Raw genomic sequence first — 22,012 nt, forward strand, 5'->3', positions numbered from 1 at the left:
CCCTCGTGTCCCCAGCCATGTTTGAAGTGCGGGGGTTTAATCACAGGATGGGCACATCCCTCCTCCCACGGCCGCAGCCAGAGCCGGTTTAACCACACGGTGAAACATCCCGATTGCAGCGGGTCTGGCTGTGCCATAAACAACAGCCGGGAGCACGGCTGGCTCAGGAACAGCCGGGAGTGTGGGGACTCTGTGGGTTTGGGGGAGCACCAAAATGGGGCCTGGGGATGGCTCCTGCCAGAGCTGCCTCACAGAGGAGACACATAAGGGGTGTGAATGCTCTGTGGAGCATCCGTAGGGGTGGGGTAGGGGTGGCTTCCTGGGCAGCTCCAGGGGACACTTATGGGTCCACAGAATGTGGATGGCTCCATGGGACATCTATGGGTCCCAGTTCCAAGGGACACACACGACTCCATGGCACATAAATGGCTCCTTGGGACATGCACAGACAGGACACAGATGGTTCTGTGGGACATCCACAGCCCCCATGGTTTCATGGGATGTTTCCATGGGTTATCCATGGACATGTATAACTTCACAGGACACCCAAGGGACATCCACAGCTTCATGGGACAAATAGGGTTAAATAGGGCTCCATAGGACATGCAGAGCTCTCTAGGACAACCATGTGTCCATGGGGGACATGAGGCTCTGTGGGACATCCATGGGATACACACACCCCCATGGGAATCCTGCTCCTGATCCCCATTTTCCAATCACCCCACCTGAGCCCTCAGTCTGTCCCTGCCCCCATCTCCCATCCCTGTCCCTTCTACCTGGCACCCTGCCCCAGTCCCTGCCCTACTTTATGTCCCTGTTCCCACCTCCCATCCCTGTCACTGCCCTCATTGCTGTCCCCTTTCCCTGACACCTGGCCCATATCACCATCTCCCACCCCAAAGCCACATCTCCCTCTACACCCCAATGTCCTCCCACACCCCCTGACACCTCACTGTGCCCCCCAAACTCTCATAGGGCCCCCACCGTTTTGTACACTTCATAACCCCCAGAGCCCCCTACACTCATCTCTCCCTTGCCCCCCAAATTCCTGTTCCCCTGCCCCCCAAGTCCCCTGTGCCCCCATTCCCCCTGTTCCCCATATTCCCCATGCACTCCTACCCCATATGCCCCCTACAGTCCCCAAGTCCCTCCTACCCCCAAGGTCCTCTATGCCCCCATATTCCCTATAAACCCCAAACCCTCCCCAAATCCTCCATACCTCCCATATCAATTATAGTCCCCACACTCCCCTATAGTCTCCAAGCCCCCCTGTGCCTCCTCATGCCCTCATACCCCTATAGCCCCCATACCTCCAGCCCTCTATGTCCCATGTGCTTCCCATGCCCCCATACCCCTCCATGCCCCAATACCCCCATACCCCACAAGTTTCCCATACCCCCACATCACTTACAGCCCTCACACCCTCCTATAGTCCCCAAGCCCCTCTGTGTCCCCATATCCCCCCTGCCTCCATCACCCCCCGCATCCCCATCCCCGACCCCGGGGCGGCGGCGGGCGCTGACCGGGCGGGCAGGGGTCGGGCAGGGTCCAAGGCCACGGGGGTGGGCGGGGGGCCGGGCCGGGCCGGGCCGGGCGGGCCGGGGGGCGGTCCCGGGGAGGTGCTCGGATCCTCCCCGGCCGGCGGGGCCGGGCAGAGCCGCCCGCAGCGCACCATGAGCGGCCGCGTCGGGGACCTGAGCCCGCAGCAGGCGGAGGTGCTGGCCCAGGTGAGCTGGGACGGAGCGACCGGGGAACTGCGGGGGGACCGGGGCCGGGGCCGGGGCCAGGGCCAGGGCCAGGGCCGGGCTGTCCTCCCCGATGTGCGCCCGCATCCGCCGCGGGACCGGCATCACCCCCACCCCGCACTCCAAACCCACCGGCAGCACTTCTGCTCCCGGCCCCGGGGGGCTCCGCAGCCCCCCACAGCACCCCCAAACCCACCGGCATCACCCCCGCTCCCGTCCCGGGGGGCTCTCACCGCCTCGTCCAGCCCCCACATCCCCGGCTCCAAACCCACGGCATCACCCCCGCTCCGGCCTCCGGAGGGCTCCGCACCCCAAACCTCCCGGCTTCACCCCGATTCCCGGCCCCGGGGACGTCCCATCGCCTTCAGCCTCCACCCCGCCCCCCAAATCCGGCCCTGGGAGGCTCCCGCTGCTTCCATCCCTCATCCCGGACCCCAAACACGCGGGCCGAGCCCCACTGTGGCACTGCCCACAGGGCCGGACCGTCCTGGGTGGGTCCTGGCGGTCCCGCTGGCTGGACCATCCCGCTGGTGGGGCCCCATCCCTCTCCCATCCTCCGCGGGACTCGGGGACCTCCTGCCTCACTGCGGGCCCTTGGGACAGTGCCCTTCTGCCACCTCCATCCCACCCTGCGCCCCAGTCCCACGGGCTGAGCCCCCGTGGTGCTGCCCACCAGGGAAGGACCATCCCGGCTGTCCCACCACACTGGGCTCTGCCGAGCCCCGTTTTCTTCTTCCACCCTTCCCATGGGAGTGGAAAACTTCCTGCCCTCACCGCCGGGATTGCAGGCCCGGGGACACCCAGAGCTGGTGACTGTCACCCACCACGGCCACCTCTGCCAGCCGCTCGTGTTTGAGTGCCAGCTGTTATCGGGGTTCAGTGCACCGGGAGGGCACCCCCGTGCCTTTATCTTATCACTGCCTTTCAGCCCCAGCCAAATTCCACTGGCGGGCGATGACCCCGCCGGGTGCCAGCACAGGGGGCAGGGGCAGGCATGGGGCACAGAGCCCAAACCGTGCCCGGTGCCAGCCGTGCCCTGGGCAGGTGACGGAGGCGAGTGGCCGAACCCGTTCGTCCACCACCACCGGCTTTGTCCCAGGGTGAAGGAGCTAATCCCGGGTTTAATTACCCCTAAATTCAGCGGGAGATAAGCTAATCAGGCTCATTAAGGGGAGGGCCTCGGCTGGTACCGAGATTTGAGCTGTAGCCTGGTTGGGGTGAGCGAGGCCACATGGACAGGGGACCCTGGGTCCCCCAAACCTCCCAATGCTGCACCCCAACATCCTCCTGCCTGTGCTGGGGGGCTGTGACCCACTGGAGGTCACAAACAGCAGGGGACACAGTGACCAGCTCCATCCCAAAGGATGCCACTGGTGGGGACTGGTCTGCTTGGTCCCTTGCTGAGGGGACCCCAAATCCACCAGTCCTGCACCCCAACACCCTCCTGCTTGTGTCACGGGGCTGTGACCCACTGGAGTGTCACTGAGACGGGGACAGTGGGATCTGCTGGTGACTGGCTTCATCCCAGGGATGCCATTGGCAGGGCCTGGTCTGCCTGGTGCCTGCAGGGCCCCCTCTGAGGGGTCCCAGCTTTCCCAACCCCCCAGTCCTGCACCCTGGGACCCTTCTGCCTGTGCCAGGGGGGCTGTGGCCCACTGGGGTGTCACTGGAGCAGGGGTACACACAGTGGCAGCCTCCCTCCATCCCAAAGGACACCCCTGGAGGGGACTGCTTCACCCAGTCCCTGTGAGACACCCTGGGAGGAGCAGGGTGGTGACAGCCCACACACCTTATGCAAGGGCTTGGGGACAGCTTGTGCTGGGGGACAGTCCCCTGCCAGGTGACCGCTGATCCTGGGTGCACAGGGGGCACAGGGGAACAGGGTGGCCCTTCTCCCCTGGCAATGTCCCAGTCCTGGTTGGCATGTTTTTGGGGGCATGAGGAAGGGACAAACCTCCAGCCTTGAGGTTTTTGGGGAGGATCGGGGACCCCTTCACCAACTGTCCCTCTGGTCCCCGCAGTTCCGGGAGAAGCTGCAGGACGTGCTGCCCTCCCTGCCCTCCCAGGACGACTATTTCCTCCTGAAATGGCTCCGAGGTAACCCCGAGGTGGGGGCAGCACTGGAGGGGGGAGCCCCAGTGGGGCTGGCGGGGTCTGAGCTCTCTGCTCTCTTGCAGCGCGTTCCTTCGACCTGCCCAAGGCAGAGGCGATGCTCCGCAAGGTGAGAGGGGCACACTGCTTTTGGGGCACCCTGCTGTGCTGGGACAGACCTGGTGTGGGACCCCACACCCTGAGCCACCAGCCCCAGCAAGAGGGACCCGCCTGTGGGGTTCACCCTGTCCCAAATCTCACCCTGGCCCGCTCTGCCCCCGCTGCAGCACGTCGAGCTCCGCAAGCACATGGACGCCGACAACATCCTCGCCTGGGAGCCACCTGAGGTGAGTGTCCCTGGGCTCCTGGGGTGGCCCTGGAGGGGACCGTGCCCCTGAGTCCCCTGGGGTGTGTGTGAGGTGCCCTGAGCCCCCGTGCTCCCACAGGTGATTCGGAAGTACATGTCTGGCGGGCTGTGCGGCTATGACCGCGAGGGCAGCCCGGTGCGCTACGAGATCATCGGGCCCCTGGACGGCAAGGGGCTGCTCTTCTCCGCCTCCAAGCAGGACCTGATCAAAAACAAGTTCCGGGACTGTGAACTGCTCCGGCTAGCGTGTGAACAGCAGAGTGAAAAGGTGGGAACCTGCCCACACTCTGCTGGCCCCAACAGCTCCTTGTGGCCATATCTGGCCTGCCCCTACCAGTCATCATCTTCCCCAGCCCTAACAGGTCTCCCAGTCCTCTCCACTTCCCTCTTTCCGTGTCCCTGCCAGCCCCATAAGTCCATGTCCATTCCCACAACTCCAATTCCTCCCCAGCCCCCTATGTCTATTTCTGGTCCATCCCTACCAGACAATGTCCTTGACAGCCCTATATATCTTATAGGTCTATGTCCTGTCCATTTCCCTCTGTCTGTGTCCATTCCCACAACTCAAAGTCCTCCCCAGCCCATCTCTGGTCTATTCCTACCAGACAATGTCCTTGACAGCCCTATAAATCTTAGAGGTCCACGTCCTGTCCATCCCAATATGTCCATCTCTGGTCCATCTCTGCCAGCCAATGCCCTCACTCGCCAGCCCTACAGGTCCATGTCCAGTTCATCTCCCTCAGCCCCACAAGTCCATGTCCTGTCCACCCCACCATGGACCATGTCCCCGCCAATCCCATATGTCCATCTCTGGTACCCTCCCACCCCACAACTCTGCATCCTGCCCATCCCCACCAGTCCATGTTCTCGCTGTCCCTCAGCCCAGGTCCCTGTCCCAGCTCCCATGGTGCCCCTTTTCCCCACACCAACACTTAGGAGGAGGCTCTGGCTGGTGTGACCAGCCTGTTGGGGCCGCCCCATCCCTGGACCTCCCTGTGGGTCCTGCCTGATCTCCCCCATCCTCCTGTCCCAGCTGGGCAAGAAGATTGAGATGGTGATGATGGTGTACGACTGTGAGGGCCTGGGCCTGAAGCACCTCTGGAAGCCAGCTGTGGACACATATGGGGAGGTGAGGGCTCCTGCCCACCCCCCTTCCCACTGGACCACAGGCCTGGTCCCTGGATGATGCAGGAGTGGGTCCCTGCAGTGCCCTGCACTCCCCAGTGTTCTGGGTGGGTCCTGCTGGATGCATGGCATGGGTGACCCGAGCTCCCCCATCTGCAGATCCTGTCCATGTTCGAGGAGAATTACCCTGAGTCCCTCAAGCGCCTCTTTATTGTGAAGGGTGAGTTTGGCCCCGGGGTCCTGCTGCCCTTATCCAGGTGCTGATGCCCCCCTGACGCCCCCCTCTGCCCCCAGCCCCCAAGCTCTTCCCCGTGGCCTACAACCTGGTCAAGCACTTCCTGAGCGAGGACACGCGCAAGAAGGTCGTGGTGTTGGGATGTGAGTCCTGGCCCTCCCCAGCGTGTCCCAAATGGGGATGACACGTCCCTGCTCTGCTATCACCCCACCCAGGGGGGATACTCCAACTTGCAGCCCCCCAAACCCGCTGTCCTCCCCCCCAGCCAATTGGAAGGAGGTCCTGCAGAAGTACATCGACCCCGCACAGATCCCGGTGGAGTACGGGGGGACACTGACAGACCCTGATGGGGACCCCAAGTGCTCCAGCAAGGTAGGAGGAGCCCCCGCGGGGTTCTTTAGGGGTGCTGGGCAGTTCCCCCACCCACACATCCTCCATCCCTTCCAGATAAACTACGGGGGGGATGTGCCCCAGCATTACTACGTGCGGGACCAGCTGGCACAGAAGTACGAGCACTCGGTCGTGGTCAACCGGGGCTCGTCCCACCAGGTCGAGTACGAGATCCTCTTCCCCGGCTGCGTGCTGAGGTGAGGGCAGCTCCGCGCTGTGGGGAGCGGGTGACAGGGTGACAGCCGCCGTGTCCCCGGCCCGCCGCAGCACCGCCCCTGTGCCCTGCAGGTGGCAGTTCCGCTCCGAGGGCGCCGACATCGGCTTCGGGGTGTACCTGAAGACCAAGGTCGGGGAGCGGCAGCGGGCGGGCGACATGACCGAGGTGCTCCCCAACCAGCGCTACAACGCACACATGGTGCCCGAGGACGGCTCCCTCACCTGCTCCACGCCCGGCATTTGTGAGTGCCGAGCCCTCCCCGGGGCGCTGCGGGACCCCCGTGTCCCTGATCCCACCACGTCCCTGACAGCCCCCCCGTGTCCCTGACACCCCTGTCCCTGAACACCCCCGTGTCCCTGATCCCCCCCAGACCCCCCCTGCCGTGTCCCTGACCCCACCGCGTCCCTGACACCCCCGTGTCCCTGACATCCCTGTCCCTGACCCCCCCCCTGTGTCCCTGACACCCTCCGTGTCCCTGACATCCTTGTCCCCCTGCAGATGTCCTGCGCTTCGACAACACCTACAGCTTCCTCCACTCCAAGAAGGTGAGCTACAGCGTGGAGGTGCTGCTGCCCGACACCGCCTCGGCCCAGCAGATCCAGGGGGAGTCCCCCAGCCACAGCCCCTGAGCCCCCCGGGCTGCACCGCGCCCCCAGGACGGCCCCGCGGGAAGATGGAGCCGGGGCTGAGCCCCGGGGCTGCCGGACTGAGGCGAGGCCGAGCGGGGCCGGACGCCCGCAGCCCCCCCAAACTCTGTGCCTTATGTGGGTGCCGCACGCACCGCTGCTGCTGCTGCCTGGGCTGGGGAGTAAAGGGATGGACTGAGCGGGGTCTGCTCCGTTTGTGGCTGCCCCTGCTGCCCGCCGCAACCCTGCAGCCAGCCCAGCTGCCCCAGCCCCACAACTGTCCCCTCAGTCTCACACCTGCTCCCCCAGCCCCCGAACTGCCTCTAGCCTCACAACTGCCCCCAGCCCCTGAACTGCCCCCTCAGTCTCACACCTGCTCCCCCAGCCCCTTAACTGTGCCCCAGGCCCACAATTTCCCACCCAGCCCCAGAACCGCCCCCAGTACCACAACCACCCCAGCTGCCCCCAGCCACACAACTGTGCCCCAGCCCCACAGTTGCCCCTCCAGACCCGTAACTGCCCCCCAGCCCCACAACTGCCCTCAGTTGCCCCCTCAGCCCCAGCCCCGCCCCCTGACCGCCACTGACGTAAGGCCGCGGGGTCACGTGCGCGGTCAGGCCACGCCCCCGCCGCCATCCCGCGGCCCCGAGGGACGGGGCTAGACGTCACACACTGGGCGGGGTCATGCAAATCAGGCTGGAATGGGCGTGATTTGGTGACGTAGAGCCGGGGGCGGGGCATGCAGCGGGAGCGGTGGCGCGCGCCATGGGGCAGGAGGAGCCCGACCTGTACCGGGACACGTGGGTCCGATACCTGGGTGAGCACCGGGAACCGGGCACTGAGCGCTGACACCGGGAAACGGGCACCGGCACCGGGCACTGGCTCCGGGAACCGGGCGCTGACATTGAGCACTGACACCAGGAAGCGGGTACCGGCACCGGGCACTGACATTGAGCGCTGACACCGGGAAGCGGGTACCGGCATCGGGCACTGACATTGAGCGCTGACACCGGGAAGCGGGCACTGACATTGAGTACAGAGCACTGACACCGGGTACCGGCGCCGGGAGCCACGGGAGCTCCGGGAACCGGGCACTGACATCGGATACCGGGTACCAGCACCGGGCACTGACACAGGGTACAGGCACGGGGACCTGGGCATTGACATTGGGCACTAACATAAAATACCACTACCGGGACCTGGGCACTGACATCGGGTACCGGCTGCGCAAACGGGGCAGTGATACCGGGCACCGGCCCCATCACAGGGTACTGACACCGGGGACTGGGCACTGACTGACCGAACACTGGTACCGGGTACCAACGTCAGGCACCGCATGAGGAGCCAGGCACTGACAGCCAGCCCTGCTTTAGGAACGTGACAGCAGACACTGCGTCGGGTACCGGGCACCGTGCACTGCACTGCCCTGGGTGCTGGGCACTGCATGTGGTACTGGGCACTGACACCCAGCACTGGTACCAGAGTGCACTGGGCCTGTGGTACTGGGCACCTACACCCAGCACCAGGTACTGCACACTGCACTGGGCACTGACACAGGGTTTGGTGCCAGATATGAGTGCCACACAGCAGGCCCTGGCAGTGTGCACTGGCCTGGTACAGCACACAGGGTAACAGCACCAGGTACCTGTCACTGTCACCAGTACCGACACTGGCTAGTGGCATCATCCACCTGCACTGTGCACGGACACTGGACAGCAGGACCAGTTACTGGCTCCTGCCAGGCACTGGGCACAGATACAGAGCCCAGAGTGGGCACTGGCACTAGCGCTGGGCAGTCACAGACACCAGCCCTGGCAGTGGGCACCCCCAGCCCAGCTGTCCTGATGACAGTGGGTTCAAGGGGATCCAGGCACCACAAACACCCCCTGTGAGATCCATCCGGTGACACTGGGGACACCCTGCAGAGGTGACACGGGGACAGCCAGTCCCTGACCCTACCATCCCCTCAGGTTATGCCAACGAGGTGGGCGAGTCCTTCCGCCCTCTGGTGCCAGTGCCGGTGGTGTGGGCCAGCTACGGCGTGGCCACCGCCTACGTGACCGCCGACGCCATCGACAAGGGTCGCAAAGCTGCCGCCGTGAGTGCCACCCCCCCTCACCCCCAGTCTCTCCATCCCTGCCCTTCCCCTGAGCCCTGTGTCTCCCCAGGCCCACCCGCAGGACCCCACGCGCGTGGGGGTGGCCGTGGTGGACACCTTCGTGTGGCAGAGCCTGGCCTCGGTGGCCATCCCCGGCTTCACCATCAACCGGCTCTGCGCCGCCTCGCTGGCCCTGCTGGGGGCCCTGACCCGCTGGCCCCTGCCCGTGCGCCGCTGGACCACCACGGCCCTGGGGCTGGCTGCCATCCCCCTCATCATCACCCCCATCGACAGGTAATGAATGGGGACACGCCCGGGGTGGGGGACAGGCGGCTGCCACCACCCCATCCCCACAGCCCGGAGGGATGGAGCATGTTTGTCTGCTTGGGGCTGGGAGCAGAGGGTGGTGACGGGATGTCTCCACTCCAAAGGGGCTTTGCTGGGGTCCAGCCAGGACATGTCCCTGCCAGGACCGGGATTATCCAGAGCTGAGCCAGGATTAGCACAGTGAGGCTGTGCTAAACCTGATTTTGGTGGCGCTGGTGTCTCAGGGGATATTAAGGACAGTCCCACCCATCCCACATCACTGCCCCAGAGACGCCCGGGCCCCGCTGACGCCCTCTCCTGCTGCAGGACTGTGGATTTCCTGATGGATTCCAGCCTCCGCAAGCTTTACAGGGCACCAGGAGAGCCCCCGACATCCCACTGAGCACCACCCCACACACTCTGGGGAAACTGAGGCATGCTGCTGTGACCCACCTACTGTGACCCCTCACTCTGGTGACCCCCAGAGTGGCCACCCTGCCCCACACTGGTCCTAATAAACTATTTCAAACATGACCCCTCTGATGGGTGATGCTGAGGTGCCACCAAGGCCAGGCCCTGTCCTCTCCTGGGGGACAGATGGGTCTGGGTGAGTCCCAATCCCTCAGGGGTCTCCACCTGCTCAGAGCAGCCCTGCTGTCCCCACCCTGGAACCTCCTGCACCTCCACAGCCTCATGGGATATCCTGGGGACTGTCCCCAAGGAGCTGCCACCATGTCCATGGTCTCCAAGGACACGAAATCCACCCAGCCAGGAGCTGCCATCTCCAGCACTGCAGGCTGGGACAGCACCACAACACCTGGAAGCCACAGGAACCTGGAGATGTGGCTTGCCAGTGCAGGGGCACATCTCCATCCCTTGGTGGCATCCACGCTCTACCAACCAGGAGAAGCTTTAGAGAAAGCAAAACCACATTTATTGGTGAGAAAGAGGCTGTGGCCCCATCTGTTTCTCTGTCTCCCTGAGGAGTAGGGCCCCCACCACGCTCTGCAGCTCAGCCTGGAAGGGACACCTCTGCCTCGGTGGCCGCTGTCCCCTCCGGGCTCTGCCCAGGTGCCCAGTGGTCAGGGCCAGCCCCAGCAGCCCCCCCAGCACGGTGACCACCAGCACAGCACTGCCCACCAGGGCCAGCAGGAGCCTCTTCACCGTCTGGCACGGGGCTAGGAACAGCACAAACACACCTGGGGGTCAGAGGGGGGTTCACCACAAGAGGTGGGGGTTTTGGGGACATGGGAGAGCGTTTGGGGTGTACCTTTGTACCATGGCAGCTTCTCCTTCTGCACCAGCACTGGTCCAACAGTCTCCCGGTGGAGTGTCCCCTCTCCTGGGAATGCTGTGAGAGGATATGTCCAATGCAGTCCAGCCCAGGTCCAGGAGCCCTCCCAAGACCCCAAAACAACCTGGGGCCACCCTGTCCCAGCCCTGGTACCTGGCATGTCTCCATGGAGGGTGTCAGCAGCGGGACAACCGGTGTCACAGCAGTGGCAGGGGGTACTCTGGACAGGGTCCTCTGCATTGTGCCAGCTGGGAGAGGAGAGGACAGAACTGGGGGGCAGCTCTAGGGGTCCCCAGACTCCACCACAAGACCCACATGGTGCTATCCCAGAGGAGATGTCTCCAAGCACCTCCACAACACCTCTGCAGCATGGGGGGAGCTGGGACCTGTGGCAGTGCCATCATCTGCCATCGAATAAGAGGCGACATCCAGACCACAGTGGGGTGACTTGGTCTTCCCAGAGGTGGGTTCTTCCCCCAGCACACCCATGGGGTGCTCGTGTCCCCACACACCCAGCATACCTGGCCGTGGTGTGGCTGTAGAAGCAGGACCTGGTGGCACGTCCTTGTCCCCATGCCATCAGCAGGCAGTGCACGTAGACCTGCTGGGACACCATGTCCTTCCTCAGGGACCCTTCTCTCCTTCTGCATGACCTTGTGGAGCTGAGGCCACCCCAGCAGGAGTGCTATGTCTCAGGATGGACAATGTTTTGGGACACCCAGGTCATCCCCCTCCCTGGGACCTCCATCCCATCAGCAAGGGCATCATCCCCACCTCACCTGCTCCTCCTTGGGCTCCCCCTCCAGCGTGGGGGCCAGGATGGAGAGCTGGAGGACAGAACCCCCTCTCTGGTGCTGGACAGACACATTCCTCAGCTTCTCCCCGTGCAGGCACCTGTGGCAGGAGAGTGACACAGGACATTCCAGGGCTGTCTCCAGGCTCTGGACATCCCTTTCCATCAGGAGGTCCTGCACTGCAGGACCCCAGGGTGGCTGGAGAAGGAGCCCCTGCTTCCTGCCCCACCAGCACTGACCCACGGCTGTTCACCACCATGAAGACCCTCCTGGAGTGTCCTGGCTGCTCCGTGGTGGTCCAGTAGCACTGATCCACGTGGATCTTCATAGAGGTGCTGGGACTGAAGTGGACACTGGCTTCCAGGTGGATCATAGAGCCAGGGCTGAGCACTGGCAGCTTCTCTGGAGTGGCACTGGAGTCCTCTGAGAAGTGTGGATTCAGTGTGACACCCCCAAACCTGTCCCAGCAGAGATGAGGGCACCAGACACATCCCAGACCACCATCCCTACAGCTTCCCCCTTTCAGAGCCCACCTCCCATCCTGGCTCTGTCCCCCAGGCCTGCTTTCCCTGCTCTCCAGAGCTTCCTGGACTCCCCCATGGAGCTGAGAGGGACCATGTCACCCATCGGGGCAGAGCTGACCCCCAAACCCCATTGTGGTATCAGGCACAGGACTGAGAACATCTCAAAGCCCTACACCCTCCACAAGGACAGGGGGGGAGCTCCTGCAGGGACAGCCACCTTTCCTGGTGGTCCAAGTCCTGGGGCCAGCCAGGAGAAGGCACTGACTGCTGCTGGTTGAGCCCTGGGTCTTGGCTGGACCCATCCCATGGTCTCTGTTTTCCTGCCTCATCCCCAGAGCACTCACCATCCAGGAGCCTCAAGGTGAAGTTCATGATGGGCTCCTCAGAGTGGGAGTGAGCAGGAACCCTCCCAGTTCCCATGCCTGAGGGCATCACTGGAGCTGTCACCGTGTGACCAGGGGGCTCTGAGGCAGCTGGAGCCATGGTGGTCCCTGCAAGGGAAGGGCTGAACCAGCAGTAGCATGTCCCAGACACAGCAGGGACATCCAGGTCCTCAGGTGTCCCCAGGACTTGTTGGGAACAGCAGCACAAAGGCAGGGAGAGCACCCAGGAGCACATCAGGGGCTCCTCTGTCCCCTGCCCCACCTGCACTACAGGAACACACCAGGAGCATTCCCAGCACCGTGACCCTGCCCAGGGCTGGGGACAGACCAGGAGCTGCTCATGGGGTGGGACACCACTGCCAGCAGCCACACAGCCCACCAGGGCCTTTGATCCCCTTCAACCCAACCAGGACCCAGCAGCCCTGCTGGGACCAGCCCCCAGGTGACCATCAGGAACCAGCACCGGGCAAAGCAAGGGGCACCCACCACCCACAGGACAACCAGTGGGAGGAATGAAGGGGGGGTTCCAGCCCCACTCACCTGCCACCTCCAGCACAGCCCCACACAGCAGCACCAACAAGCACAGCTCCATCCCCAGTGAGCAGCATCCCCACCCCCACCAGCTGGGGGTCTTTATGGGCTTGGGGCTGGGAGTCAATGGGTCCCAGCTGGCACTGATGGGGTTGGGGGCTTTGCTTGGTCTCTGCAGCCATTGTCAGCCCCACACCTGGGGGTGGTCCCACACCTCACAGCTTCCCTGCCCCACCATAAGAGCCTGTGCCCATTTTCCAGTCCCCATTCCATCCCACAGCCCCAGTGCCACCACTCAAACTGGTCCTGCAGGTGGTCCTGAGCATGATCCCATACCCACCAGTTAGTCCTGGTCCTATATGTACCAATCAGTCCTGTCCCCAGCTGTGATGCTGGGCCTCCCATGCCATTGTTGTTGTCCTGTCCTCAGGAAGGTGCAGATCCCACCACAAGGTCCCATCCTCACCAGTCAGTCCTGCTCCTGTGCATGGTGCTGCTCCCACCATGTCCTTTTACTCCTGCACATGGTCCTGATCCAAGCAGATCCCAGTTCACCACATGGCCTGGTCCCATCACTCAGCCTTGGTCCCTTGGATGTCCCTGGTCCCATCTCAAGGTTCTTAAGTCCACCCTAGTTTTGACTCCACCATTGGCAGGATCTCATGGCTGATCCTGGTCCCACCAGAGAGTCCCAGTCCCCAGAACCCTTCCTTGTCTCATCATAGCTCTGCTTCCAGTTCTGCTGGAGGGGAACACCACATGGGAGCAGCAGCTTGGTCACAGCCAGAGCAGAGACCTGGTGAAGTGCTCGTGTCCCTGGGTCCTGCCTGCCTCAGGTGTCCCCATCACAGCCCCAACACCCCCCTACAGGTCTCCTCTGAGTGGGCTGGCCTGGTGGCCTGGCTGCAGAGGGAGCGTGGAGAAGTCCCAATGCAAGTCCCATGGCCACCCCTGAAATGGGGTGCTCCCCACCAGCAGCAGAGCTGGAACATGGTGGCACCAGTGGTTTGTGTCACCAGTGATGGCTGGTCCCATGGCTCTGCTGTCCCTGTGAAGCCAGCAGACCTTCCTGAGGGCACCTGCACACCATGGGGGTGTCCCTCAGCACCCAGCAGGGACATTGGGGACAGACCCAGGCACCCCACTCGCACTGAGGGTCTCATTCCTCAGCACTGCCTGGAGGACATGGGGCCCGACACCCCCAGCACTGAAGGGGACAGTGGTGCAGGACCCTGGGGAGCTCCCAGAAGGAGCAGGGACTGGCTGAGCCTGCTGCTGTGGCTGTGAGAACATCCTCACCTCATCCATCCCATCCCAGAGGAGGAGATGGCTGGAGACCAGCTGGACCATCCTTATATCCAAAACCAAATATACAATTATATTACAAAAGTAAATTGTTTTTTTATTTCTGGTCTTTACAGAAGGAGCTGAACACAAGGTGGGGGACAAGGGGGGTCCCTTTGCTGGGGGGTGGCTCAGCCACAGGTGCCACCTCTGTGCCCAGCCAGGGCTACTCTCAGTGGGACGTGGCATCACCAGTGTCATCCAGCCCAGCTAGGACGCACGAGGTTTGTCCCCAAGGCAGGGTGGGCACTGGGGATGGCCCCTGCCCCCAGCATCCCCACCATGCCCTGGATGGCATCACGGGGACAGTCCCACTGCACCCGCTCCCATTTCCTCCCCACACCAGTTGTCACCAGACCCGGTTGGCCTTTTGGGATGTCCCCTGTGGGGACCAGGGCCACGGGCTCCTCTAACTGGGACGATGGGGGGCAGTGAGGGTGTGCCCTTTGCCACGGGGACTTGTTGATAAAGGCCGGGGCTTTTGGGATGGGTTTTCCAATCTCCAAATGGCTCCGGGTGCCTCTAGGTCACAGCCTAGCTGTTGGTGGGCTGAGAACATGCTGCACTCATTGCACCCAAGGGCTGAAGCAGTGCAGCAGGTTCTGACATTCCCACACCCCAAAACCAGGGCTCAGTGGGGTGATTTGAGGAGCTCCTGGAGGGCTGGGTTCCCTGTGGGCATCTCTGCCCACCCCGGGCAAGGGAGACCCTCTACCACTGCTGTCCCAGCACATCCCTGCCTGCACCCAGCAACCTGGTGATGAATGTCCTGCTCCTGCTGTGACGAGGCCACATCCTTCATAAATCCCTCCTCCAGCTTTTCCACGGGGAAGGAAGAAGTGGATCCTGCAGGAAAACACCACCCCTGGGCCCCCAGTCCTTGACCCTGCTGACAGAGGCAGAGTCTCCGCTCTCCTGCCCAAGCTGGGGCTCTGCAGGAAGGTGATGGAAGGTCCCCCCAAAAGTTCCTGGGCTCCAGAGCCTCCAGCCAGTTCCAAACCAATAGAACCATGAGTAACAAAAACAAAAGCACCTGGTTCTTCCCCAGGGAAGCGGGGCACCTGCCAGCCCCTACCACTTGAGGAAGTCCCGCACGTGGCTCCATAGCTTGGTGATCCAGAGGTTGGCCCCCAGGTCAGTCAGGTACTGGATTTCAGGTGTCAACATCTTGCGGCACAACTTCTGGTGCTTCTTGCTGATCTTCTTCTTCAAGTTGTACCCCAGGATGGTCTTCTCCCCCAGGGGCTGCCAGGGCTGCATGGAGGACTCCTGGATGGCGCTGGCATCCACGGCGTGTCCCCCATCGATGCAGATGCTGGTCATCTTCTTGTTCTCCCTCTGCAGCTCGGCCACGTCCCTGGCCATCCTCTCCCTCCCGTAGGCCTCCACCTTGCGCCAAAAGGTGGCATTGAAGTAGCGGTAGAGCTTGGCGTCGATCAGGTTCCAGGCGGTTGCCTGCTCGTACAGCTCAGGGGTCAGCCGGGACACAGTGGAGCCCTTGCGGGCGTTGAGCTTGAAGTAGAGGACGTCCTCCAGCTGCCAACACAGCAGGTCCTTGAGCAGCACCAGCGACTCATCAAAGTACTCGAGCAACATGACGAGGTGGAAGCGGCGGTCGATCTCCCGGATGTGCTCCTCCACCAGCGGGCTGTTGGCGTCCATGCTGCTGTCGTAGCCGAAGTCGAAGAACAGGAGGTTTTGGAGGTAGTGAGCGTTGAACCCGTTGGGGTCGTAGTAGTGCTGGGGGTCCCGGAGGAACTCGTCCAGCTTGTCCTCCCCTGTGATCTTCCAGGTGAGGGGGATGACGGGCCCGAAGTAGTGGAAGGAGGACTCGAAGAGGTACGCGGGGTCCCGCAGCACAGTCACGAAGGTGGCGTCGGGCGGCAGGAGCTTGCGCACCTCCTCGTAGTGGAAGCGCATGTGGTTGCAGATGATGTTGAAGCACACCCCGGGCCGGTAGTGCTGCACCTGGCTGCGCTCGAAGAAGGACGGGTAGTAGAAGTCGTTACGGCCATTGGGGAAGGCGAATTTCAGGCGGTGTTTCTCCCCGAAGCGGAAGAGGATGTTGAGGATGGTGCTGCTGGCGGTCTTGTGGGTCTTCATGAACATGACATTGAGCTTGGGCCGGCAGCTCCACCCCGAGGCGCTGCCCGAGCTGTTGGACAGGGACGGAGCCTGGGACAGGTGGGAGGAGCAGGAGAAGGGCACGGGGATCCTGGGTGAGAGAAGAGGTGGAGCACCATGGTGAGGGGCACTGGCACTTAGAAGGCTTTGGGATATTCTGTGCTGGTGGAGCTGGATCTGGGGATGGGTTCTGGACCTGGAAATAGGTGCTGGACCTTGGGAATATATGCTGAACCTGGGAATGGATGTTGGACCTGGGGACAGGTGCTGGACCTGGGAAGGGGTTCTAGAAATGGAAATAGAGCAGGGGGTCTCCATGGGCATGGCCATGGTGGTCCTGGAGGAGGTGATGCCAAAAAGTGCATCAAGAGGAGCTCTCCATGGCCACAACTCCATGGAGAGGAGCTGATAACATTTGTATGGGGATATGAGACCTCTCAGCCCTTTGTAGGATCCATGGGGGAGGCCTGGGAGCTCTCAATCCCTTGTAGGATCCATGGAGGAGGCCAGGGACCTCTCAACCTTACAGGAGTCATGAACTCCTCCATGGAGGAGGTCTGGGAGCTCTCAACCCTTTACAGGAGCCACAAACCCCTCAAGGGATCTGTGGAGGTCTGGGACCTCTCAACACCTTGTGGGATCCAAGAAAGATCCAGCCCCCCGCAAAAAGGGAAATAATTCCAGAGCCTGGCCCCACAGATGAGTTCATGGGCCCTGGAGGAACATGTGAGGACACAAGGGACATTATCTGAGCTGCCTGAGGCAGTGAGCAGAGCCCACAGAGGTGAGTGACTTTGTGTACCTGTAATCAACTAGCCAAACTGATCCTTAATGAGGATCCCCACCCAACAGCACCAGGTTTGTGAGGCACGTGAACCTTATTTACAAGCTTGGAGATTATTTTAATGACAGGCAGCACCAGGAGCTGAGTGCTGTGGAGCAGTGAAAGAATCTGAGACTTGAGTCCTCTCCTCTCCTCTCCTCTCCTCTCCTCTCCTCTCCTCTCCTCTCCTCTCCTCTCCTCTCCTCTCCTCTCCTCTCCTCTCCTCTCCTCTCCTCTCCTCTCCTCTCCCTTTCCCTCCCCTTTCCACCCAGGAGCACTGAGTGCCCCACGGTGTCCCCAGCCCTGCCAGGAGTTGGGAACTGCAGGAAGGGGACATCTTGGTGTGAAGCCACCAGGGCCTGGAAAGCCCCAGGGCCATCTCCATGTCCCCCACCTCCAGCTGGGGGTTCCTGGTGTGGAACAGGGAGCCCGGACTGCAGGGGGGCACGCGGGGACCCCAGACTCACTCAGTGACGCTGACTTGCAGCGGGGGGACAGCGTAGGAGTAGAGCAGCAACATGAAGCTGGTCAGGAGGGTCCCCAGGACCAGCCCCTTGCACATGGACCTCCAGGGCTTCCCATGCCACAGCATCCTGGTCACCTGCAGCCAGAGAGGAGAGACGTTGGTGCCAGGGACACAGGGACGGAGAGTGTGTGGCTTCAGCGAGGCACATGGACATGTCACAGGCACGGCAATTCCCAGGAAAGCATCCCGCTGGTGCCTGGCATGATCCACAGCACATCTGTGGCACAGGCCCAGCGGCTCTGCCTGCCCAGCCAACCTTTGCCCGCCCTGGGAAAACCCAGTGACTCCCAGTGGGAGAGGCTGCAGGGCTGGGATTGGGGGAAAGGGGAGCCATGGACAGCCCAGGGGCAGAGTGGGCAACTGAGGGGCAGAGTGGCCATTCTGCACTGGGACACCACCAGCACCAGCAGGCACTCCCTGAGGGTGCTGGGATCCATTTTCCCAGGAAAATCTGCAGGCCAGACCAGGAAAATCTGCAGCAGCTCGGGATGGTTTGGGTGTTGCAATACCCTCCCAGTGCGGCCTCTCCGGCCCCACCAGCAGCACTGGGGGACTCGGGGGCCCCTCTGGCCATGGCAGCTTGGGCTGGCCCAGGTGGGGGCCAGGAACACGGAACTGGGGACAGAGGGGTGCAGGCAGGATGGCATCCCCAAACACACAAAACACACACACACGCACACAGAGGGCACACACAGACACTCCCGTCCCCTCGTGTGCTCATGTGTGCACCAGGACACACAGTCCTCAATGCGTGTTCATACACACACAGGGCACACACAAAACATGCACACACATCAGTCTTGTTCACACACACACACGCGTGTGCACACAGACATACAGACACACAGACACACAGACACACACACAGACACACGCTCACAGAGCCCCTGTGCCCGCTGCCCCCTCCCCAGCGCTCCCCCCGTGTCTCCCATCCCTGTCCCCTCCCTCCTCCCGGGACACGGGGGTCACCCTCACTGTGACACCGCATTGCAGCAGCGCCGTCCCCTGCGGCAGGACGCGGGGACACGGGGACACAGGGACACGGCACCCGTGACCGCAGCCCTCCACAGCAGAGCTCCGCGCCCGGGAGCCCCCTCGAGCTGGGGGCTGAGCCCCCCCGGCCCTGCACCCCCATTAGCGGCAGGAGCAGCATCACCTGCCTGCCCCAGCTCCCGCTGCTCCCGCTGCTCCACATCCTCCGGAGCCCCTCGGCCAAAGCTGGCTGCGCTCCCACTGCGTAACACCCCCAAAAATAATCCCCCGGCCCCCCACCCCCGCCTCGCATCACCCCCTCACCCCTCAGAGCTCCCGCGGATATCCCGGCGGGATGAAACCCCGCTGCCATGAGCCGTGGATCGCAGCCCGGCGCATCCCAGCCCCAGCCCCGAGGCAGAGCCCCCCCGTTCCCGGCTCACCCCCAGCACCGCGGTCACCGCCGCCCGGCGATCCCGGGGTGCCGCCGCTGCCGCCGCTCCCCCGCTCCGGCCCCCCCGGCTCGGATCGCCTCGCGCCGCCGAGATTTCCAGCTCGATGAATAATGAATGGAAAATGCAACCGGAGCCCCGGGCTGCGGCCGGGTGCTGGGCACAGCGCCGCGGGCAGGGGGGGAGCTGCCAGAGGGGCACCCGAAAAGCTCATCCAAGTCCCCCCCACTTCCCCTGGAGCCGGGACCACTGGATCAGGCAGGGCTGGTGCATCCAGCCTCTTCCCGAATGGTTTTCATGTGCGAGTGGGGGTGCTCGGTGTCACCACGGGGGGAACAGGTGGCTCTGACAGTATCCCAAAGCCACCGTGTGGGTGGGAATGCCAGACGGCTCCAGGAGCAGCTGGAGTTCGGCTTTACACGGTGGCTGTGATTCCATCACAGTCACCGCCTGGTACCACCTGGAAAAGCCACTGGCCCTTTGAGAGGGCTGGGGAGACACCCACTTTTGTGGGTGCTGCCAAGAGGGAGCAAAGCTGGCACCAGCTGGCTGGCACCAGCTTTGCTGGCACCAGCTCCACAGGAGAGAGTGAAATGGCACCATAAACCCCTCTGACGAGTCCCAATGGATCCCAGTGAGTCCAGATGGGTCCCAATGGATCCTGATAGATCCCTGTGGGACCCCAGCAGGCCCCCAGGACCACACGGCACCGAATTCCAGAGCTGTGGGATGCCAAGGGGATGCCTCGCTCCAGTCTGCCTGCCTCCCAGGGGTGGTTCTGGCAAACACTCCTCAGCCAAATATTCTATTGACTTTGCCTTCAGTGAGCAGCTTAATTATTAATAGCTCGTTAGGAGAGAGTGGTGCACTGGGTGTTCTCCTGAGGCTCCCACGGGTGGGGTGCGCCCGTGGCGCCAGCCGGCTGAGATGCCCAGCTGGAGAGCACGGCTGCACCCACCATTTCCTCAAGAGGCACCCCTGGGTCAGGCCAGGCCACCCAGCTCTGCAGCCCCCTCTCCGTGTTCCAGCAGCTCCCCATCTCCCTGGGGGCACCCCAGAGTCTGCTTTTGGGCTTTCCCTACAGCATCAGTTTTTTTAGGGCCAAGCCCCTGCCATACACAAGGCGCATGCACCTGCTTGCTCCTGATCCCACAAATCCATGGACACACTGTTTTGCACAGGCCCTGTCCCACATGGGCATGCTGCTTCCTACCCTCCTGTCCCCTCTGTGCCCCACGGGTACACAATTCCCCCCATCATCCTGCCCCATAGAGCTGCTTCCTGAGCATCCCACGGCCCCCCAGCACCCCAACACCCACCAGGCATCCCAACACCCCCTCAAGCATCACACTACCACCTTATCATCCTGTGGCCCCCCCAGCATCCCACTGCCTCCCAAGCGACCCAACAAGCATCCTGCTGCCCCCTTCCCATCCTGCCACCCTCCAAGCACCCCCGCACCCCCCAGTATCCATCACCTTTTCCTCTCCCGCACCGCAGGCGCTGGGCCGTGCCTCTGCTCTCCTGTGCTGACCGGGGTGCCGGGGGAGCGGGCGGCACGGGGCGGGGGTGCCGATGCTGCTCCGACATGGAATAAGCTCTTCCCGGGCAGCTCCCCGCAAATGCCAGCTTTTCCAAAGCCTCCCCACTGCACCGCGGCGTTTATGGCATCACCGGGATCGCGGCCCTGGGTCGCCGGCCTGGCAAGGGGGAAGGGGACAGGAGTGGGAGCGGCTGGCGGGGGGACGCGGGGCTGCGGCCGGGCACTGCCCGGCTCCCCGGGGCCGGCCCTGGGTGCCTGCGGCCACCCCAAGGCACCCGGCCCCCACCCACTGCCGGGGCACAGAGGAGCCATTCAGCCCGTGCCGCGAACAACGGGGACATTTGTCTCCATCTGTGACCGCGGCCTCAACGGAGACATTGTCCCCGCGGGCCCCACTGCCGGCCCCTCGGCTCCCTGCCACCAGCCCTGCGTGGCCCCACAGCCCTGGGTGACCATGGCTGGCCCTGGGCGGCCGCACCCACCTCTCGTCAGCCACCGTCCTCCTCCTCCTCCTCCTCCTCCCTGTCCCACAGGACGGCTCCTGGCCTGGCCGCCACCTCCCGCAGCCGGAGCTCACCGGGGTTTGGGGAGCTCCTGCACCCCGGCCCAGCCGCCTGCTCCCCGGGGCACCCTGGCCACGCACCATCGGCTCCTCTTCATCTCCCGCAGCTTCCCCGCCCTCTTTCCTCCCTCCCACTATGTTTCCATGGATTTATGGCCTTAGTGACAGCAATATTCCAGCATCTCCAACCTTGGTGTGACAACTGTGGAACAACCAGCCAGGAAAGGCCACCAGCCTTTCCATGCTCCTCTTGTCACAGCAGCTGACTGGGTGCCGAGAGGTGGCCACAACTGGAGGGCTCAGCCCTGTCGCTGCTCCATCACCCTGCATGTGGCAGGGTGAAAAAGGGGCTCTTGTGCTCCTGGATGCAGCCCTGGCTCTTCCTGCTGCCTTAGTCTCTGTCACTAAAGGGGGTGGTGTCAGCTTTGGGGCCTCAAGCAAGGGGTGATCCCCTTGGCCATGCCTGGGACTCACCATCCCTGTTGGAGGTGTTTGGGGTTCAGAGCTTGTCCCTAAAGGATTTGTGGACATCACCTTGCAGTGAGCTGGCAGCTCTTGCCTCATCCCTGGCAGCTGCCCTATCCTGCCTGGCCTCATCAGTTCCCACACCAGGGGTAAACTGCACAACCCTCCGGGATCAGGAAAAGCCAAAACACCTCAGTTTTCATCATCATCATAATTGCAAGAGGAGGGATGAAGACCAGTGATCACAGTCACGGGATTTGCTGTGAAACTGGTGGTGTGGGAGCAATGAGCTGTCCCAGCCTTCCTTTGCAGGGCACCTCTCCCAATTCCAGGTTTCTCCCTCTTTTTTGGGATGGGTCACAAAAGGATACCAGGTTTCCCCCTTAAAGTATTTCCAGGTTTCCCATTTTCTGGGGAATGGGTTGTAAAGGGTTGGCAGCCAGAAGAGAGCTGCAGCGGCCGGTATGTGGCAGCT

At 62.9% G+C, this 22,012-nt stretch overlaps 4 protein-coding genes across 10 annotated transcripts; 2 read left to right on the plus strand and 2 right to left on the minus strand.

Moving 5' to 3' along the window:
* The first annotated feature begins 1,591 nt into the window (after positions 1-1,591).
* On the plus strand, positions 1,592-6,996 carry SEC14L2 (SEC14 like lipid binding 2). Of its 2 annotated transcripts, XM_054645812.2 has the most exons (12): positions 1,592-1,727; positions 3,767-3,842; positions 3,923-3,966; positions 4,124-4,183; positions 4,283-4,471; positions 5,237-5,332; positions 5,488-5,548; positions 5,623-5,706; positions 5,829-5,935; positions 6,011-6,150; positions 6,242-6,411; positions 6,669-6,996. In XM_054645812.2, exons 1-12 carry the CDS (start codon positions 1,674-1,676, stop codon positions 6,797-6,799), a joined length of 1,212 nt encoding a protein of 403 aa, XP_054501787.2. In that variant the 5' UTR covers positions 1,592-1,673; the 3' UTR covers positions 6,800-6,996. The 2 variants fall into 2 exon arrangements, with proteins under 2 accessions (XP_054501787.2, XP_077043996.1); XM_077187881.1 differs by lacking the exon at positions 5,237-5,332.
* Positions 6,997-7,128: 132 nt separating this feature from the next.
* On the plus strand, positions 7,129-9,734 carry MTFP1 (mitochondrial fission process 1). 2 transcript variants are annotated; one of them, XM_077187882.1, is made up of 4 exons: positions 7,129-7,613; positions 8,767-8,894; positions 8,965-9,188; positions 9,528-9,734. In XM_077187882.1, the coding sequence occupies exons 1-4, from the start codon at positions 7,562-7,564 to the stop codon at positions 9,601-9,603; spliced, it is 480 nt and encodes a 159-aa protein (XP_077043997.1). In that variant the 5' UTR covers positions 7,129-7,561; the 3' UTR covers positions 9,604-9,734. The 2 variants fall into 2 exon arrangements, with proteins under 2 accessions (XP_077043997.1, XP_077043998.1); XM_077187883.1 differs by having other exon boundaries at positions 8,977-9,188.
* A 399-nt stretch (positions 9,735-10,133) lies between these two features.
* LOC143695467 (uncharacterized) lies at positions 10,134-12,295 on the minus strand. Its single transcript, XM_077187946.1, has 7 exons — positions 12,157-12,295; positions 11,528-11,711; positions 11,274-11,388; positions 11,016-11,095; positions 10,648-10,742; positions 10,471-10,551; positions 10,134-10,378 (listed from the first exon to the last, which is right to left on the minus strand). Exons 1-7 carry the CDS (start codon positions 12,293-12,295, stop codon positions 10,134-10,136), a joined length of 939 nt encoding a protein of 312 aa, XP_077044061.1.
* Positions 12,296-14,102: 1,807 nt separating this feature from the next.
* GAL3ST1 (galactose-3-O-sulfotransferase 1) lies at positions 14,103-20,667 on the minus strand. 5 transcript variants are annotated; one of them, XM_077187820.1, is made up of 4 exons: positions 20,446-20,632; positions 18,959-19,069; positions 17,485-17,618; positions 14,103-16,285 (listed from the first exon to the last, which is right to left on the minus strand). In XM_077187820.1, the coding sequence occupies exons 3-4, from the start codon at positions 17,607-17,609 to the stop codon at positions 15,142-15,144; spliced, it is 1,269 nt and encodes a 422-aa protein (XP_077043935.1). In that variant the 5' UTR covers positions 17,610-17,618; positions 18,959-19,069; positions 20,446-20,632; the 3' UTR covers positions 14,103-15,141. The 5 variants fall into 5 exon arrangements, with proteins under 5 accessions (XP_077043935.1, XP_054501902.2, XP_077043933.1 ...); XM_054645927.2 differs by lacking the exon at positions 18,959-19,069 and having other exon boundaries at positions 20,446-20,667; XM_077187818.1 differs by lacking the exon at positions 20,446-20,632 and having other exon boundaries at positions 18,959-19,269.
* Positions 20,668-22,012: the final 1,345 nt, after the last annotated feature.

The sequence above is a fragment of the Agelaius phoeniceus genome, chromosome 18 (assembly GCF_051311805.1).
Source record: "Agelaius phoeniceus isolate bAgePho1 chromosome 18, bAgePho1.hap1, whole genome shotgun sequence".
In the NCBI taxonomy this organism is placed as follows: Eukaryota; Metazoa; Chordata; class Aves; order Passeriformes; family Icteridae; genus Agelaius; species Agelaius phoeniceus.

Excerpts from the sequence above, each read along its gene's own strand:
- SEC14L2 (XM_054645812.2), top strand. The coding sequence starts at position 1,674 with ATGAGCGGCCGCGTCGGGGACCTGAGCCCGCAGCAGGCGGAGGTGCTG. Across the intron at positions 3,843-3,922 it reads CCTCCTGAAATGGCTCCGAG|CGCGTTCCTTCGACCTGCCC; the intron begins GTAACCCCGAGG and ends GCTCTCTTGCAG. Across the intron at positions 4,184-4,282 it reads TCGCCTGGGAGCCACCTGAG|GTGATTCGGAAGTACATGTC; the intron begins GTGAGTGTCCCT and ends GTGCTCCCACAG.
- MTFP1 (XM_077187882.1), top strand. The coding sequence starts at position 7,562 with ATGGGGCAGGAGGAGCCCGACCTGTACCGGGACACGTGGGTCCGATAC. Across the intron at positions 8,895-8,964 it reads AGGGTCGCAAAGCTGCCGCC|GCCCACCCGCAGGACCCCAC; the intron begins GTGAGTGCCACC and ends GTGTCTCCCCAG. Across the intron at positions 9,189-9,527 it reads ATCATCACCCCCATCGACAG|GACTGTGGATTTCCTGATGG; the intron begins GTAATGAATGGG and ends CTCCTGCTGCAG.
- LOC143695467 (XM_077187946.1), bottom strand. The coding sequence starts at position 12,295 with ATGGCTCCAGCTGCCTCAGAGCCCCCTGGTCACACGGTGACAGCTCCA. Across the intron at positions 10,743-11,015 it reads TACAGCCACACCACGGCCAG|CTGGCACAATGCAGAGGACC; the intron begins GTATGCTGGGTG and ends CTCCTCTCCCAG. Across the intron at positions 10,379-10,470 it reads GAAGCTGCCATGGTACAAAG|CCCCGTGCCAGACGGTGAAG; the intron begins GTACACCCCAAA and ends TGCTGTTCCTAG.
- GAL3ST1 (XM_077187817.1), bottom strand. The coding sequence starts at position 18,738 with ATGTGGAGCAGCGGGAGCAGCGGGAGCTGGGGCAGGCAG. Across the intron at positions 17,619-18,699 it reads GCGGGAGCTGGGGCAGGCAG|GTGACCAGGATGCTGTGGCA; the intron begins GTGATGCTGCTC and ends CTCTGGCTGCAG. Across the intron at positions 16,286-17,484 it reads CTGCAAGTCAGCGTCACTGA|GATCCCCGTGCCCTTCTCCT; the intron begins GTGAGTCTGGGG and ends TCTCTCACCCAG.